Source organism: Oenanthe melanoleuca, chromosome 3 (genome assembly GCF_029582105.1).
Source record: "Oenanthe melanoleuca isolate GR-GAL-2019-014 chromosome 3, OMel1.0, whole genome shotgun sequence".
Lineage (NCBI taxonomy): Eukaryota > Metazoa > Chordata > Aves > Passeriformes > Muscicapidae > Oenanthe > Oenanthe melanoleuca.
Window position 1 is genome coordinate 39,215,181 of NC_079336.1, and position 16,921 is coordinate 39,232,101.

At 34.5% G+C, this 16,921-nt stretch overlaps 1 protein-coding gene across 1 annotated transcript in view; it reads right to left on the reverse strand.

Moving 5' to 3' along the window:
* Nucleotides 1–16,921, reverse strand: part of ASCC3 (activating signal cointegrator 1 complex subunit 3) — a 248,206-nt gene that overhangs the window by 38,738 nt on the left and 192,547 nt on the right. Inside the window, exons 31-36 of the mRNA XM_056487382.1 lie at nucleotides 16,538–16,675; nucleotides 16,314–16,434; nucleotides 12,828–12,960; nucleotides 10,123–10,248; nucleotides 878–989; nucleotides 487–621 (exon numbers count right to left, since the gene is read on the reverse strand). Of these exons, the coding sequence (XP_056343357.1) occupies nucleotides 487–621; nucleotides 878–989; nucleotides 10,123–10,248; nucleotides 12,828–12,960; nucleotides 16,314–16,434; nucleotides 16,538–16,675 (765 nt within the window). The remainder of the gene's footprint in view (nucleotides 1–486; nucleotides 622–877; nucleotides 990–10,122; nucleotides 10,249–12,827; nucleotides 12,961–16,313; nucleotides 16,435–16,537; nucleotides 16,676–16,921) is intronic.

Sequence of the window (16,921 nt, forward strand, 5' to 3'; positions counted from 1 at the left end):
AACAGTCTCTAGACTAACTCTGGGAGATGCTGTTATTGCAGGTTATGACCTCAATGACTGGGAGGTGGCTGGGAAAAGGGAAAGCAGACATTTTAGGAAAGAGGTGTTTCCCATATGTTTCCCCTACTTAAAGCTGCTGTATCTTCCAGATTGTCCCAGGACAAAGTGATGTCCTGCTACAGATTTACAGTCATTGCAATAGCTTTTTAGTAATATACTCAACTTAGAAAAGACAAATACCAGATTTGTACAGATCCTGCACATTATAGAGGGACGTAAGAAGACAAAGGAGTGCATAAAGTAATTTTGATGTACTGATAACATGAAACACTTGAAACATCAAAAATGATTAATGTATATTTCTCAAAACAATAAAAAATTAAATTAGACATCAGGGGAGAAAGGCTCTTATTTATTTTGTGTGGTTTTTCATATACTTGTGTTAAGAGTAAAAAAAATGTATTTTTAAGAAATATCAGCACTTACTGTCAGAATTAAGAGCAGTTCTTCAACACTGCTTTCAGGTTTCAATTGATCCTTGAACATCCCAATAGTTGGATGCTTCAAATAGTAGTAGGAGGCAATACGGCCGTAGGTCAGGGGTTCGATGCTGCGATTATCCTGTCAGAAGAATCAAACACACAGAGTTCCCAAGGGCTTCAGTATAATGTGCTCCTACACAACTGTGAAACATGTTCAGACTACTTTTAAGAGACAACACCAAAAACAATTTAGCATCATAATTTAGCCACAGCAGTTTTCAACATAAGTCTTACAAAGAGCTCCACAGACAAACTCTAACATCTCACATCAAGGAGTGTGTACCTTGCTGTTCACAGTATCTCACTGAATATTGGAAGGCACAGATTAGTCTTACCTCCCCAACTTCAATACAGTAGGAGCCTTCCAGATCAAACAGGGATTTCTCAACAAGGCTTGAGAGATACTTATTCACAGTGTCATGGCTCACATCATCCAAGTTATAGTAACTAGATAAAATGAGAGCAGATGCATTAAATGAATATTTTTACAGTCTGAAGATTTTTAAGAACATCATCTTCTAGGAAAACTAACAAGGCTTCTACAATATATATACATGGAACAGCAAATAGTCACATTAAACAATTAAACACAGTCCTTTATAAAGATGAACAAGAAATCCATGAATCTTAAATGGTTTGTGGGAGCAACCAACATAAGACAAACATGTACATATGGAAAGATGGCAATTTGTCCATCTATTAATAGAAAGGCTGATACAAACAGAACTGGACTGGCTCTATTTTGTTAGTGGGAAAATCTTCCTGCTTTCACAGGTACACTTTCCTGGTAAGTATGAAAGTGAACAAGCAATGTTAACATCAGTAACAGTATTTTAACTTCAAGATGAAGGAAGAACACTCAACTAGTAGAGCAACTGTCCTTATATCCTGGAACTCTGAAAGTAAAACTAGGCATATAGTGACATCTCTTGAAAAAGTAAACATACCAATCCAAATGTTGCTGTTTGTTGTTATATTTCTGTGACATTTTATTCTCAAAGTTAGAATTGCTAAAAAAAGGAATAGGGTATTTGCTAATGCTCACCATCAAACAAAATGTTTAGATAAACTATATCATCACAATGTTCTTGGTATGAAGGAAAAATGCTTAAAAAGTGGGCTAAAAGATATTTTCTTTTTATGTTAGCATATAAAAAAGACACAGTGACTGAAGTTCGTACTCCTTAACTATGAGATTTTACTCATATAACTCAACATAATTTCAGTGAGAACTTTTACTCCAGATAAAATTTCAGTAAGAACTTGTGTCCCTAGATTCAGCAAAGGCATCAGATCAGAAAGTAACAATCAAGTTCAACTAGTAATAAAGAAAAACTGAGCACGTTTAGAAAGTTTTAAAATTTTTAATTTAAGCAGAGTAATTAAACCATGTGATTTCAAAGTGGAATGAAAAGAAACATAAAAATCTGATGATTTACTGAATTGTTAAAAAGCAGAATAAAAAAGGGAGTTCTTGCTAATTTAATTCTGTCAAATACTGTGGCAGAAATATTGTGCAATGATGAAAAATGAGATTGTGCAATGATGAAAAATGCTTGTTATACCTGCCTTGCTTTACTAAAATTAACTGCTGCTATGATGTACTCAGCATTCCCACTTGAAATAACCCCACTGCAATCGAGAGCAGGTTCTTTCAATGCTATTTTGTGCAGGGGAACAGGCTGCAAAAGTGTGTTCTGAGATTAATTTTAGCCAATTTTACAAAGTTACTGCTGCACCCGAGTTGGTTTTTTTAAAACTTCTTTCACTGTCACTGGAAAGAAATGTGTGCTTGCAGAATGCTATTCATCTGAAGTATTTTCAATATCTGCTTCAGGATGAGGTGAAACATAATCACTGATTAAAAAAAGAGAACTTTAGACAACCAGTTCAGTTGCGGACGGTATATTTGGGCAGATTAATCCCATTCTCTGAGTTAAACTCTCATTTACTGTATGCTGCTGTTTGCAAATTTCAAAAGATGGAATTAAATTTTTATAAGCTACAAACATCCTTATATAACTGCTGAATTTAAAGAATCTGATTTGCATTATTATTTTCTTCAAAAAAGTTTTTACCATAAAACTCTTTAAAAAGCAGGAGCATAACCAAAAAAGCCTGAATGCAAAATAGCAGTATTGCAATGCCCAGATATTTTCCTCTTGCTTTTAATTCCAAATTATGGGATTAATTCTCTGAAGCTTTGAATATTCACTTATAATTTGGTACAGTTGGAGTAAACCAGAAATATCATAAGAAGAAGTTTTAAAAAAATGTATTCTGATATCAGCTACATGAGACAACAACAAAGCATAGACACATGGCAGTGGAGTATTCAACTCTGTGACATTTTATATGGGTTCATGCTGAGATGATCTGAAATACTTATAACACACCTATTGTCCAAAACCAAACTAACAGAAACATTTGCATTGTCTAAAATGTTTTATGCAGCACCCAGCCATATATTATCAGCCTCATGGAAAGAAAATGCATTTGTTGAAATATTACTCTAATAGTGTTTTTTCATGCAACCTAGATTTCATGAGTGTCCTTGTAAATTAAGTGATATAGAGGTAATACAAAATGGTCAAAATTTCTATCTGCCCATTTTATCTCCCTGACATCATCAATCACATTTATTTTCTGGTTATTAGCAGAAATTACTTTATAAAATTTTGTTTACCTTCTGAAAGTAATTGAGCAAATGAGCTAAATAAGTTGTTTAAGGAGGCAAAAAAAATTTTCTATTTTATACTCCTAAACCACTAATGAGTCATTATTATTTCTCTCTAAATTGAATAGAATACTTCTGAAATGCTTATAATTAAGGCACTTTGTTGTCATGGCATTCAGACTTCTGCCATACAATTTCAGCACCTTTATCTGCAGTACCACAACATTCATGATGAATATTGATAAAACAAAAAAAAAGGAACATGAGAAATGCACTGAAATTCTCTGCTGAGACTGTAATTTAAGATACCAATTCAAACAGGTTTGTGCTCTTGTGCTCTGCTTAATTTGCGGTATTTCACTGCAAAGTTAAAATCATACAGGAATTTATAATATCTTTTAAACTTTTTTGTGAATTTTAAATTTGCTGCTTCTTTGTAATATGTTGTCAAATGAATAAATATGTAGCTGCCTAATGGAAATAAAACAATGTAAAGAAAAATCTTAAATGGTTTGTAATCCTGAGTGAAGTGGTACCAGTATGTTTTAACTACTGTCTGTAATGAGGCAAATATAATTTTGAGCACACCCACAGGAGTTTCTTGGTCATTCAGCACATTTTCCCCTAATAAAAATCAAAGTCATTCATCTTGAAAGACTGTGTTAAAATCATTACTAAAAACAGAGGTATCATGACATTAGATTTCAATGCTCAGGAATAAATGCAAGTTGAATTCTGCATGTTGGTATGTTCCGAGTATAAAAACTGCATAATACGTGAGTTCCTCTATGAAGCAATATTGCCTAACTATTTAATTACAGATAAAGAATAAAAACAATGCAGTTTCATGCTCACTGCATTGAATCATCTAGTCATTAGTTCCCCTTTGCTATAAACAGACAGCCTACCTTTTTATCAGCACACCATTTCATTTATTTCACAGTGAAGCCCAGTTTCACAATAATTGACTTGTCAGAAGCTCTAATTTATGAGCCTGGTCTCTGTAAGCCTTCTCCTATATTGGACTCAACCTGCACACAAGCAGGGTTGAATATTTACAATGCTGTTAACAGGTGCTGAGTTGTTTAATGATTCTAATAGCCAGAAGCGTACTGAGAAAGCCAGCGGGATCACAATTACAGGCTGTTTGAACACAACAATTACTCGTCCCCTGAGAGGTGTGAAAGTCAAAGGCAGTTTTATCCTAACAGCATCTAGCACATGGGCTAGACAGGCTAACTTCCATTAGTAGTCCATAGGGAAAAAGCAGTAACAAACCCCTAGGTATCATAAAAATTTACAAAGTATGTAAAATTTAAACAATCAAAAGCCGAAAGAACTTTTTATTGTCTATTAAATAACATATTTAAAATCCCAAAACCTTGTAGAGCTTAGCAAGAACAACAAACTGTGAAACATGAACTTATTTCTCTAATCTAAGGAAGTGTGGAATTTCATCAGCTGAGAGAGACAGAGAGACGTGCAGGAACATAAAATGTAGATGAAGTTACACAAAACATTTAGGATTTAATGTGAATGGTGGCAATCATTTCCTGTTTAGCTTATGTAAACCTGACCTGAGATCTCTCTGGGAAATTTTTCATCAGCCTTGAAATGGTCCTGCTAAAACTGTCAATGCTGTGGAGACATTTGTTACAGCACCATGTTTTTTATGTTCAGATTATACGGTGGTAATAGTGACACACATAATGAAAATCAGTGACAAGAGTCAGCCAAAAATATTAAAGAAGAAACTCGCTAGTCAGTAGGTCTTTTGAAACAAATGCAAAAAATGACAAATCCACAGCCTTCACCTGATAGCAAGGAAGTGTGCTTTCTGAGATTTTACAGTTCTGAAAGCAGAATTTTGTTATGAACAAGTATAGGGGACCATAGATAATAATTTTTTCTAGGTCCCTTTACTGCAGTCATCATTTATATTTACTTTCATTAGCTTCAGCAGCTGCCATCTTCAAATAGCACCATGGAAATGGTACAGAGTACATGGCACAACTGATGAACCGTCACAGCCTGAGAGAGATATGACCCAAAGTACCAACTCACTTCTGTTGTTAAGGCATTACTGACTGACTCTGGACTCCGTGACTGGCTTGCAAAAAAGCATTACAGAGTGCACAGATGCTGCAGGCAGTAATGTCACCCTGTATTTTACCTCTATCATGTTTCCTTGCATCCATATATTCATGTATGCCAGGTAGGAGAAACAGACACATTGCTATCTTTAATCAGCTTTTAGGATACTGTACATTGTGGTGATTTAAGAAGAAAAAAAAAACCAAGTTCCATTTCTCTGATATCAGCAAAATATTTACCTCCACATCACTGCTTCTAATCATAACATTTGCAAGACAGTTTATTTCCCAAGATGTGTTCATAAGATATAAAAGGTAACAGACACACACAAATTTGCTCCCATATTGGTATGATTTTTCTTTTTCCTATAATATATTCCAACAGATAATTTGTACAGGTAAACCATATCCAGGAGTAGGAAGACAGCTATGTGAATTTTCTTTCTGGATGGGGAGATGCAGAGTCTTCAACTGTGTATTCTCACCTAAGATTGCAGCAGACTGGAAAGCAGGAGGCAACTCAAATACTCAGCATCCTGGAACTTCCCTGTCTGACAGACTCAGCAAATCTTTATCTGTCTGAATATTTGGTAAAGCTATATTGTGAACTACATTCCTGTACTTTTCACAGCTCTGTGATTCAAATAATTCCTAAGAACAAACTCTTGTTATGAAATTCATAATAATGCCTATAGCTGCCACTTATTAAATATATATACATGCAAATGTATCTGTAGATGCATATAGGTCTAAATGGCATCGTAAAAGTCTTTCTGCTAAGTTCTTTGTGAAGTATCTGTTTACCAATTGAAAATATGGTTATTATTAATCACTGCAGTACAATAAACTTGCACATTCTAGCTTCTGTTAGTTTAGCTACTGTCAAAATTTTCCATTTTATCTCTTAATCTTAGCTAATTTAACTTTCTCCAGTAATCTCCCTTCTGACACAATTCCAAATTAGCCCTAAAACTCTGAATAACTGTGATTTTGTCACTGAAATACATAGGTATTCCATTCTGACTGACTTCTACCATGATATTATCTGTCATAATCATAGCAGAAAAAATATTGGACCAGTATATAACCATAATTTGTATTCATATGTTTTATTCACATGCTCAGCTGGTCATAATGAGAAAATGAAATTTAAAGTAAAACAAATGTATGATAAGGGCATCATCAGTTAGATTATAATTAGTGCTCTTTTATTCATTCACTTCAAAAAGCTTTGCAACACTGATATCAAATTAAAAAACCCCTTAATAATAATAGTTATTGGAAAGAAATAAAATACATTTTTTTCAGGTTTTCACAAGGAATTTACATAGAAAACTGATTTTTTAAGTGTGGAAATGTACACATATGCACTCTCACATATAAATACATAAATAGCTATGCACATTTTAATAGTGATGTGATGTGTGCTCTCAGGATATCTAAAAATTAACTTTTCAAATGAAAGCTGATTCTGCTTAACTTTACATATGTTGTAAATTTCTATTTCTCTTTTACTGCACGTGTATCTGGAAAATATCATAACCTGATTTACAGAAAATGTTTCCCATAGCCATTTGTCTTTTATAGAAAGTCACAATTATAATCTTTTATAAGGGTAAAAGAATTAAATAAGCAAGGCATTTCAGCCAAGGAATGGAGATAGATGAGCCTGTCAAAGGAGCCCCTTGCAAGGAACAGAACCCTTTGCTGATCTGTGTGATATGACCCTGACTAAGGAAAGAACATAGTGACTACAGCTCTATGTGGAAAGGAAAACACATTGTACTACTTGACTGAAGCAGTACAGAAACTGTGACTTAACAAGCAAATTCTAAAAGCTCTGCATTTAGGACTAACTGTTTTGAGGGAAGGGAAGGGAAGAACAGGGAAGAAACTCTGGATATGGAGACTGAAACATTTTGATAAACGTTTTATTTGGACCACCCCTGTCATTCATGTGTCATCTCGTGACCAGGATGAACGTGACTGGTCGCCATGCATCTGAACAAAACTAGCTCTCAGCTACCCTCCTTCCCCAAAGCAACAGCTCAATTACAGCCCCTATCTAGGCAGCTAAAACCCATTCCATAGGGCTTGAGAGGCAGGGGTTCATCGAAACAGAAAATTAAAATGGTTTAATGAAAAGGAATATTCTAACATGCAAAGATTTTCCACACCATTAAAACAACCATCATGACAAGTTTAACAAATTATCTCAAGTTTGCCAGGAAAACTTTAATGATGACTTCATGTTTAGAAGAAACCTGGATACTTAGAGGAAAAAGATACTTGGATCTCTCTCTCACATGAAAGGTAGATTACCATTACTTCAATAGTACAAATTATAGGCATTCTGTAAGGCATTTGATGATACTGGGTTGGAATAGGATAATCCTACATTTTTTTATGCAGCTTTAATATACAAGTAGCTAAAACTGGCAATAAACAACAATATAAATCTTTTGCATATTATCTAAGCCCATTATTTTGGGGATTTACAGCATTACATGCAATGACTTTTATGCCAATGCATCCCAAGGCAATTTACTAATCATGCATATGGGAATTACTTATTCACCACTAAGGTACAATCACCTGCTATCTGGAAAATAGTTCTTGTTTCACAGTGGAGAGAAAGTCAACAAAATTGCTTAGGAGCAGGACATGATAAAGAACACTCTTGTCAAGTGACAGGGAATGGGTATTACATAACCATCTAAACAAAAAACTAGCAGCAATTGTGTTCCTATTCCTTTGAAAGAAACCCAAACCCTAAAATCTTTGGATTATTAAGGGCCACAAATAGATTTTGTTTGATAGCAATCATTTCATATGCTTTGTTATAGCATAGCAAACTCCATTACCATAATGCAACTTATTCAGAGCTATCTCAACAATCACTGACTTCTATTTGTAAAACTCTTCAGTTTTACATCTCATTCAAACACTGACCACACTGGAATTGCCTGCTTGGCTTTTAGGAGGTCTGAAAATACCACAGATAGTAGGTCCAGGAAAACTACTAACCAAGTTTAGTAACTTTGGATGTAACTTAATATTGTTACCATGTTAAAGAATGGAATGCATGAACACCCATTACATTTGTGCTTGGCCTCTAGAAATGATTTGACAAGCTGTTTGACAGAGTAAATAATACCCTAATTTTATTCCCTGCATGACTAAATACAGAAGGAATGCTGAGTACCTGTGTGAATAAAGAGCTCAACTTGTCAACTGCTCCAACCTATGTGTGTGCTGTTCCCAATGCAAGACTCCAATTTCATATGAAACTTCATTATTCATTCCTATCCTGCCATTTATGGGCATGACTAGTCAAGATCTGTTCATCTTAGTTCTCACTACAAAGACTCTACATCCTATTATGAAGTGCTTTTTTTGTTTTGTTTTCCCCAGCCCCAACGTTCTCCCCATCTCAGAATAGCAGAACTTTTGCTTTGAAGTTAAAATTGTGATAACTCCAGCTTTAGCTGTCCATGACAATAAAGAACCTGCAGAGAAAAAATGACCAGCAGTCAACATGCCAACCTCATACTCAAGTGGAAATAATATTTTATTTTGGGAAGAGATTGCCTATATTTCTATATTCTACACTTACCTTTGACCTATATGTTGTGTTTTAAAAAATGCACTTACCATAGATACCACATGATCAAAGTTTACCAAAACTGAACAACTACAGCACTTTACCAAAGCAATTCAAGAGCAAGACATTTTAAAGTAGTAGTACTTATTCTTCTTACTAAAGAAGTATAAAAGCTAACATTTAAAAAAATTGTAATTTAACTCTCAGAGGAGAAATACCCACCCCATAATTATGCATTGTGTTAGTTATGAAGTGAGAAAATTGAAAATGCTTTCTTTAGTTTACAGTTCTAATGCTCTGCAATTTTATTTCCCAAGAAGACTAGATGGAAATTCTGTTTGTTTTGTGGGAGATTCTCAGCATAGAACTAGATACAGACTTAAAAACTAATAAAGACTTAAAGAGAATTAAAGGAAATTATTTTATCACCTGCAGGCTCCCAGCAGCAATTGCCTATGAAGTACCTGGCAGAAAATCTGGCCAAATGCTATGAACATTAATATGATTTGAGACATCCAAAATGCTGGAGTACATCAAGAAATACTAAGTGATCTAAATGGTTACTTCTTTATTTGCCACATTATTTAAGCAGGTGAATAATCCCATGGCAGATAACATAGCATTTACCCAAAACAGGGTGGTGGCAAAGGCAGGCTGTACTGGTGGAACAGCTCAGAATGATCTGCATACCAGCTGGAGCTAGGCAGGATGACAGCAATCATCGAAAATATTGCACACATGGTTTCACCAGGATACCCTAATGAAAGCAAACGTTATCACAGAGAAACAGCTGATAGTTATTCTCTCATTTATTAGGAAAGTCCAAGTCCTAATAAATTTTCTAAAGAAAACTAGGCAGAACATATCAATGTGGTAGCTAAAAAAAAAGTATTGCATTATAAATACAATATCTGAAGGAATGTGATAATCTGGAATTTTATTTTAGGGATGCTGATATAGCTCTCTCAATAAGGTTATTTTATTGCTGTAACTAAGTTGTAAAGTTATCTGCCAAAAAATGCAAAAAAATATTTAGAAAAAAAATTATGAAAAATATGAGCACATGAGTTTTAATCCACATGTGGGCCAGCAATGCTCCTGGAGATTGCTAAGTATTCCAGGCTCCAACAGCAGACAGATCACCTTTGGATCAACCCTAACCTCAAGTTACCTTGAGATTAAATTGCATTTCTATTGTATACTCACGTTGGGTTCATTATAAGTCGACGGAAGAAGTAAGTCCAGGTGATATAATCCATTGCATCCTGCTTGGATGTAATAGTTCCAGCAGCAATTTCAGCATTCAAGTGGTCAGCCAGCACCTCTAACAAGCTGAAGAACAGGAAACAAAAGGATTTAGCTGACTTTACAATCACAAAGACAGGTAATATATTTTGTAGAGTTGTCCATTAAAAGGTTTATTACTTTTAATCTGAAAATATTATATATTTATCTTCCAGTAAAAGGGAAGAGGGGAAGAAGGGGGAATGTAATTGCAAGGCCAGTCATCTTCTTTACATGATAGTGGAATGAAGCTCAAATTATTTTTTGATTGGACCAAGAATGCACAAGTTTAAGTCATTCATGGAACATATTCAGATGGAGCTACTCAGTGGTAACTTCTGAATATTGTATGTTGACCATATGATCATACTGATTTAATCCAATAGTGAATCATATGGAAAGACAAACAGGAAATGAAACAGTGGCAATAGCTTAGCTAATACTTGACAAATACTTCAGGGCTATTAAAATTACATCAAAACTGCTTCCCCCAGATTTTGCCTCATCTTCATCCAATGTAAAAAAAACAACAAAAGAAAGAAAATAAGAGCAGCTACTTTTACCCAGAATGATCTAAACTCAGAAACAGAATAATAAAAGCAGTTTTAAATGAGTCTTAAAAAATAAAATAGTCATTAAACAGAACAAAGACCTCCATTAGGGTATCTAATGAGATCATGCCTGGCTAGAGTTCAGTCAGAGAATAGCAAATATCCTTAAGGTTCAACCTAATTTTTCTTGTATTATATCTTTTTTCTTCTCCCAATGTTCTTTTCCTGTTGCTAAAAGTAAAGAATAATCTGGCATGAGTAACTGCTTGACTGCTCTGTACTGGTGACTGCATACTTCTAAGGGTCAGAACTGCAGACATTCTACACAGATTGTCCAACAGAAGCTGGACAGATGATTCAATAGCTTTTTCATGATAATGGAATTCTGGATTTTCTTTTATTTCTAATGTGCTGTGTTTCAGGCCCATGATCAGGGAGAGCACAAGGACTGCTATGAATTGAGTACTTAAGTGTAACAACTAATATGTAAACAATGGCTTTTAGAAAAAATGTTAATTAAAAAATTATGACGTTTACTTTTACAAATCGGAAATAGTACACAACGCTGATGAATCTACTCTCTGGTAAAACAGATGGGAAAGCATTCCAAAACTAAAATCCCCCCCAAAAACCTCAGCCAGTATGTCTTTGAAGATACAAAATACTTGATCATAAAAAAGACCAAGACAAACCTAAGTTGCGTAGTTCAAAACGAAGAGAGAACTTAACAAGATTGTTATTAATATGTGATTCTTCATCTGCAAATTTATCAGATATTCTTTTTTTTATAATAAAATATGGACTATATCAGGACTACAAAGTAAATATAAACACACAAATGGAGCTGCTGGTAACATAGAATATTTATAATCTTCCAAACATGAGCAAAGGTGTGATTACTTCTGTTATACTGAAGATATGATTTCTTTCTTTAGAAATACCCCTAACCAAGTAATAGGGATATTTCTCAATTTATGCTAATGCCGTGCAGTCTGGATATATCATCAACATTTTAATCACACCACTCTTTTCACTTATTAGCTATCATTTTGAAGAAGTTCAACTCCTAGACTTTTGTGCTAAGTGCAATTTCTCTGTTAAAAAAAGTGTGGTTTCCTAAGGAAATGAAGTATATGTTTCCACATTCTTTGTTTGCAAAAACTGTATGTCTCTCTGTGCACCACAGAAATCAACTTTCAAATACACCAGCCCATTTCAACTACATTTCAAAGGTGGATTGCACTCTCAAACTCCAACAAGTTTCCTGATCAGATAGAGGTCCCATTATCACTTATGTTGAGGGATAAAGTTTCCTTAGGAGAACAATACTGTGAATTCTTCTCCACTGAGAGAAGCTTTCAGTAATGTTCATGCTTTATTAGATGTCTGAGCATTGCTCCATGAAACATTCCTCTACAGGAGATCAATGTAACTAGTTTGGCTTCTCATTGAACAGCTAAATATATTAAAAATATCAAAACCAAGGCAAAAATTACATTATGCTGGACAGCAAACAGTACATCAACTAGATTCCAAGAGACTGCAAAAAGATGCTGTTTCTATACTTCTCACAAAAATTTTGCTATTTTTACTATTAGTAAGAGTTTATACCAGGTAAACTTGAACTTCGAATTTTTGAACTTTTGAGATTTTTAACAATGTGATACCTAAAATGATACAAACATTCTAGGTAGAAAGTGCTTGAAACTCACCTTGATTTTTCCTATTAGTAACTCATCACAAAATTTCAAAAAAGGTTCTGAAGATCATGGATAGTTGTCCTAAACACTGCCCTCAAAGAACAGTGCTTTGACATGTTTGAGCCAACACCCAGAAATGGGGAGGCACCTGTAGTATTATTTGGGAATGGACTGACGAGCTCAGCAGTGCTTCAAAACTCACGGAAGAAAGGATTTTTCTGAATAAAGATGGGTAATTTCTTTTTTTAAATTGTCTTCCTTTTGAGTCCAGTATTTAGGACTTATCCTGCACATGAATTTTGTTTCCCTTTCCTCTATCCCTCATTTATAGTATTGTTTATAATTTGATCAGCTTTTCTGATTGCTTTATCTTTACCTTGATTCAACTGGAAAAGGTTCATAAAGGAATTTTTTGTAGAAGTCCTTCTTAATATCATGAACTAGAATGACAGCTTTTCCTTGGTCATCGAACTGTGGTCTGCCAGCACGCCCCATCATCTGAAGCACATCTGCCAAAAAGACAATAATGTATAAGCCAAATATTTGTTTGGATGAATAAATAAATGCATTTATGTCTGTATAGCATACAATATAGGTTTATTGCATTACTTTGGCCTTGTACGCTCTGTTGGCTTTGACACTTCCAAGTTTTTTTTCCATCTCAGATAAAGTTATGATGAACTTTCTGTCAGAGACTATCTTCTTTTATACTTAAATACTGCAATAGAATCTAGGCTTACATCTCATATAAATTGCCTTTACCCTCCTTCTATTCCACATCCATACCTCATTTTATTACATGCAATTAAAGCTGATGAGTAAGACAACTCATGAAACCTATAATGACAATTGCCTATAATTTCCTAATTTTCAAATATTTGACTTCACCCTTACACAAGTTCCTCATGTAGGCTTTTCTGCTAGATACGATTTCCTAGATTTTGAGTATTTTAGAGATAAAATGGTATAGGCAATTTCTAATTACTGAGAACTATGATATTTAGCACTCAAACAAGTTATATTAGTTATTAGCATTGGAGTAGAGATGGTTTCATATAGCATTTTGTCCCTACATCACATCATAATATACAGAATTGAAAGCTGGTTCAGTCATGCTACCTATACACCATTGTTTGTAAATACTAATTAATGACTTCTATAAACACTGAAAATACTAGTTAATGTAAAACGTGCTCAACTTGCTACCTGTCCCCAAGGATAAACATGCTTATCGTATATTTGTTTGTCTTCTCTTTATTTGAGAAGTGCATCTGCATAGGTTGTTTTGTGTCACATTCACCAGAGCTCTGAATCTTTTCTGGTGCTGTTACTAACTGCTATTTAACTTAGAACAAACAATGGAAAGCAATTCATAAGTTTTACATCTTTAATGTTAATATTTTTAATGTTTTGTGTATTCTGTATGAGCTCTATCATACCCGCCCAGTATGTGGCTTGCAGCACTCGGCATTTTGAAGAGATTTATTTGAGTTAAAATCCAGAAAGTAAAGATTGGGATACAGCAACTGACCGTAGCAGGAGAAACAGACAGTCCAATTATGATTTTTTAGTAATATGTTTTCACTTGTGTACTGACTTGTGCATAGAAAGCAATGCTTTTTATCAGTTTATTCCTTTTGTTAGCTTAGAAGTGACATTAAGATGTAAAATGAAACTAGTTTAAATCTGCTGCTTCTGAAGAGGTATGTGCACAGGAGGATGATGAAACAACTTCTATGTGGTGAATTAAATTGTGCATAATACCACACAGGAAATGGATTTACCAAAAAGTGTCAGGAAATTATTTTTGACAATATCCACTATGTAATTATCCAAACTCAATATTTTCTTTACTGACTATATGTTGCTTGGCTGCTCTTAATCACTGGACCAAAGTCTTGAGATATTACATATGATCCAACTGGCTGACTAAATAAATGCCTGTTAACTGCGAAAAAGTCATCCCCAAAACCTCTGACTTCACTCAAAGAAGCATTCTTGCTTATTTTGAAACTGCTGAACACTCCAGAGTGATTAATTCTGCCCTCAGCTGCTTCCTTGGAGCCAAATGCATTCCTGACACAGAAAGGTAACTTCAGTAGAGTGAAGCCCAGTAATACCACGATGGAACATTGAAAGCATAACTTGAGGGCAGCATTAAAGACAGTATTGTGAAACTTCTGGAAGTATTTCAGAAAGAAATTAATTACATTTTCATTTTATTGCTGCAGCAAAACTACTACCTATCCACAGAAGTTCCAGATGCAAAAATATTCTCTAGAAAGTTAAAAATAAAAATGCTTTAAGCAAACCACACCACATGTTTTTTCATAAAATAAGGAATCTGCATTTTCTGTTGCAGTGCAGACAACAAAATCTGAATGCTTCCATTACAGATGGTGGTATTCCATCTATCCCCTCCCCTGCCCCAAGTCCTATTGAGAACTGAGGAATTGAACAACACCCAGTGTTGAAATTACCTGAATTTAAAAAGGCAATAGAGAGTATCAGCATTCCCTAATGCCTTTGTGTGTACTTGTACAACAGATTTCTAAAACAGCATAGTAAGCCTGCACTGTTTATTGAGTCTCTGATTTCCTTTAAATGTATTATTTTCTCTGTTACTGATTTCTGACAGTGCCATGGATTCAACATAAAGTTTAAAACTTCTGTTGATTTCTTTCCTCGCCACTTTTCCCCATTCAGTAATAAATGATCATCACCATTCTTCCAGTCGGCACGAGCGTGATACGACTTCGCTGCGGAGAGTGTTTTCACTAAGTTTACATCAGCCAAAGTCTGTCACAAAATACAAGTGTGCATGGCTAAGATCCCAGGTCAGACCAGAATCTTTGAACAAGAGAGTTGGTCTGGAAATTGATCCCAAGTTTCCTGCAGAGCACTAACCACTAAATTAAGCTCTATGATGGGTTACTTGAAGAAGTAACCCTGTAGTATTTTCAGATTGAGCGTGTTTTTACATTACTAAGCTTCTCTTGCCAAAAAGACAGTGCATGGCTAAAAAGATGCAAGCTCTGTATTTCCCTAACAAATCCCATTTACATTGTCCTTAAGTGTATGTATTGCTAGCATAGTATAAGAACATTTAATAATTTACTTGCTCGTCTGAAAAAAGAAAGGGAAAATAGAACAGGAAACCTGGAATAAATTTAGCTTGTTCTCATTCTTCAAACTTAGTACGATCCAGACAAATATTCTCCCTGTCTGAACTCTGAAAAAAAGTTCTTCCATGGTTCACTTTCTTCAGCTTGTTGAAAACACTGCAGAACAGTTTATGAAAACCGGAGTTTCATGGAGCCAGAAAACAACAAAAGTCTGCATAAAGCCAGAAAAGTATTTAATTTAGCTGCTTATTTCTGAAGTATTCCTCATATCACTGAAGATATCAGGCCAGTTAAGGTTTTTTGTTTACTACCAAGTGACTGTGCATACATTTTATTTTCTCATATGTGTGTGATTCAACTGTTACATTTCAAACCATGGCTAAGTTTACTGTTAAAATTTTGTTTCTGTTTAGAAAAGGTTTAAGAAATGAAAAAAAATTGCACGCTTGAAAAGTTTCTTTTCTACAATTATGTAGTGAACTAGATATGGCTTAATATTGTCCCTTTAATTATTTAATGTCTATATATACACATTAAAGGAATTTAGCATGAAAATATTTGCCAAACAAATCATTATTGCATAAAATCTTAAGAGTTCTCTTGCATTAAATAAAGAAAAAACCCTTACCTCATTTCTCCTAGTCTTTATCAAATTCAGTTACTAAATATTTCAGGTCATTTGCATATGCTTGAAATACGTTTCAGCATATGAACATTTCCATAATTTATGTGAGTACCTGTAATGGGATAATCCACGTAACGTCTTGTTTTTCCATCGTAGTATTCTGTTCCTTTAACAATTACTAAATGAGCTGGAAAATTTACACCCCAAGCTAATGTGCTCGTGGCAATAAGAACCTAAGACAAAAAGAAAGATTAATGAGGTATATGTAACAAAAAGTCAACTTTTAAAATTCCATGTAAAACTCATTATGGCAGGATTCAAAAAGAACACATGTACCTGGATTTTGCAGTTCACAAACAATTCTTCCACAGTTTTCCTGTCCCTTTCATGCAGACCTGCATGGTGCATGCCTATTCCAAAAGCAAGTGTCAGCTTCAGATTCGAATCTCTAACTGTGCCTATAATGTCATTCATCTGTAACAGAAATAATAATTGCATGCTTTAAAACAGATTACTAAGGAACTTTTGTGTTTCTTATCTTCCTTTGTTTTTGTAGGAATGATAATTTGCTCACTGCTGTTTATACGAGCAGGAAAACAGAACCCTCCTCAGTCTCTGAAGACTGGTTTTGTCTAAAAAAATACTATATTAACAATGGGGTTGGAATACAAAATGCACATGACTTTATTGACATGCTAAGTAACACAGACAAGGAAATGA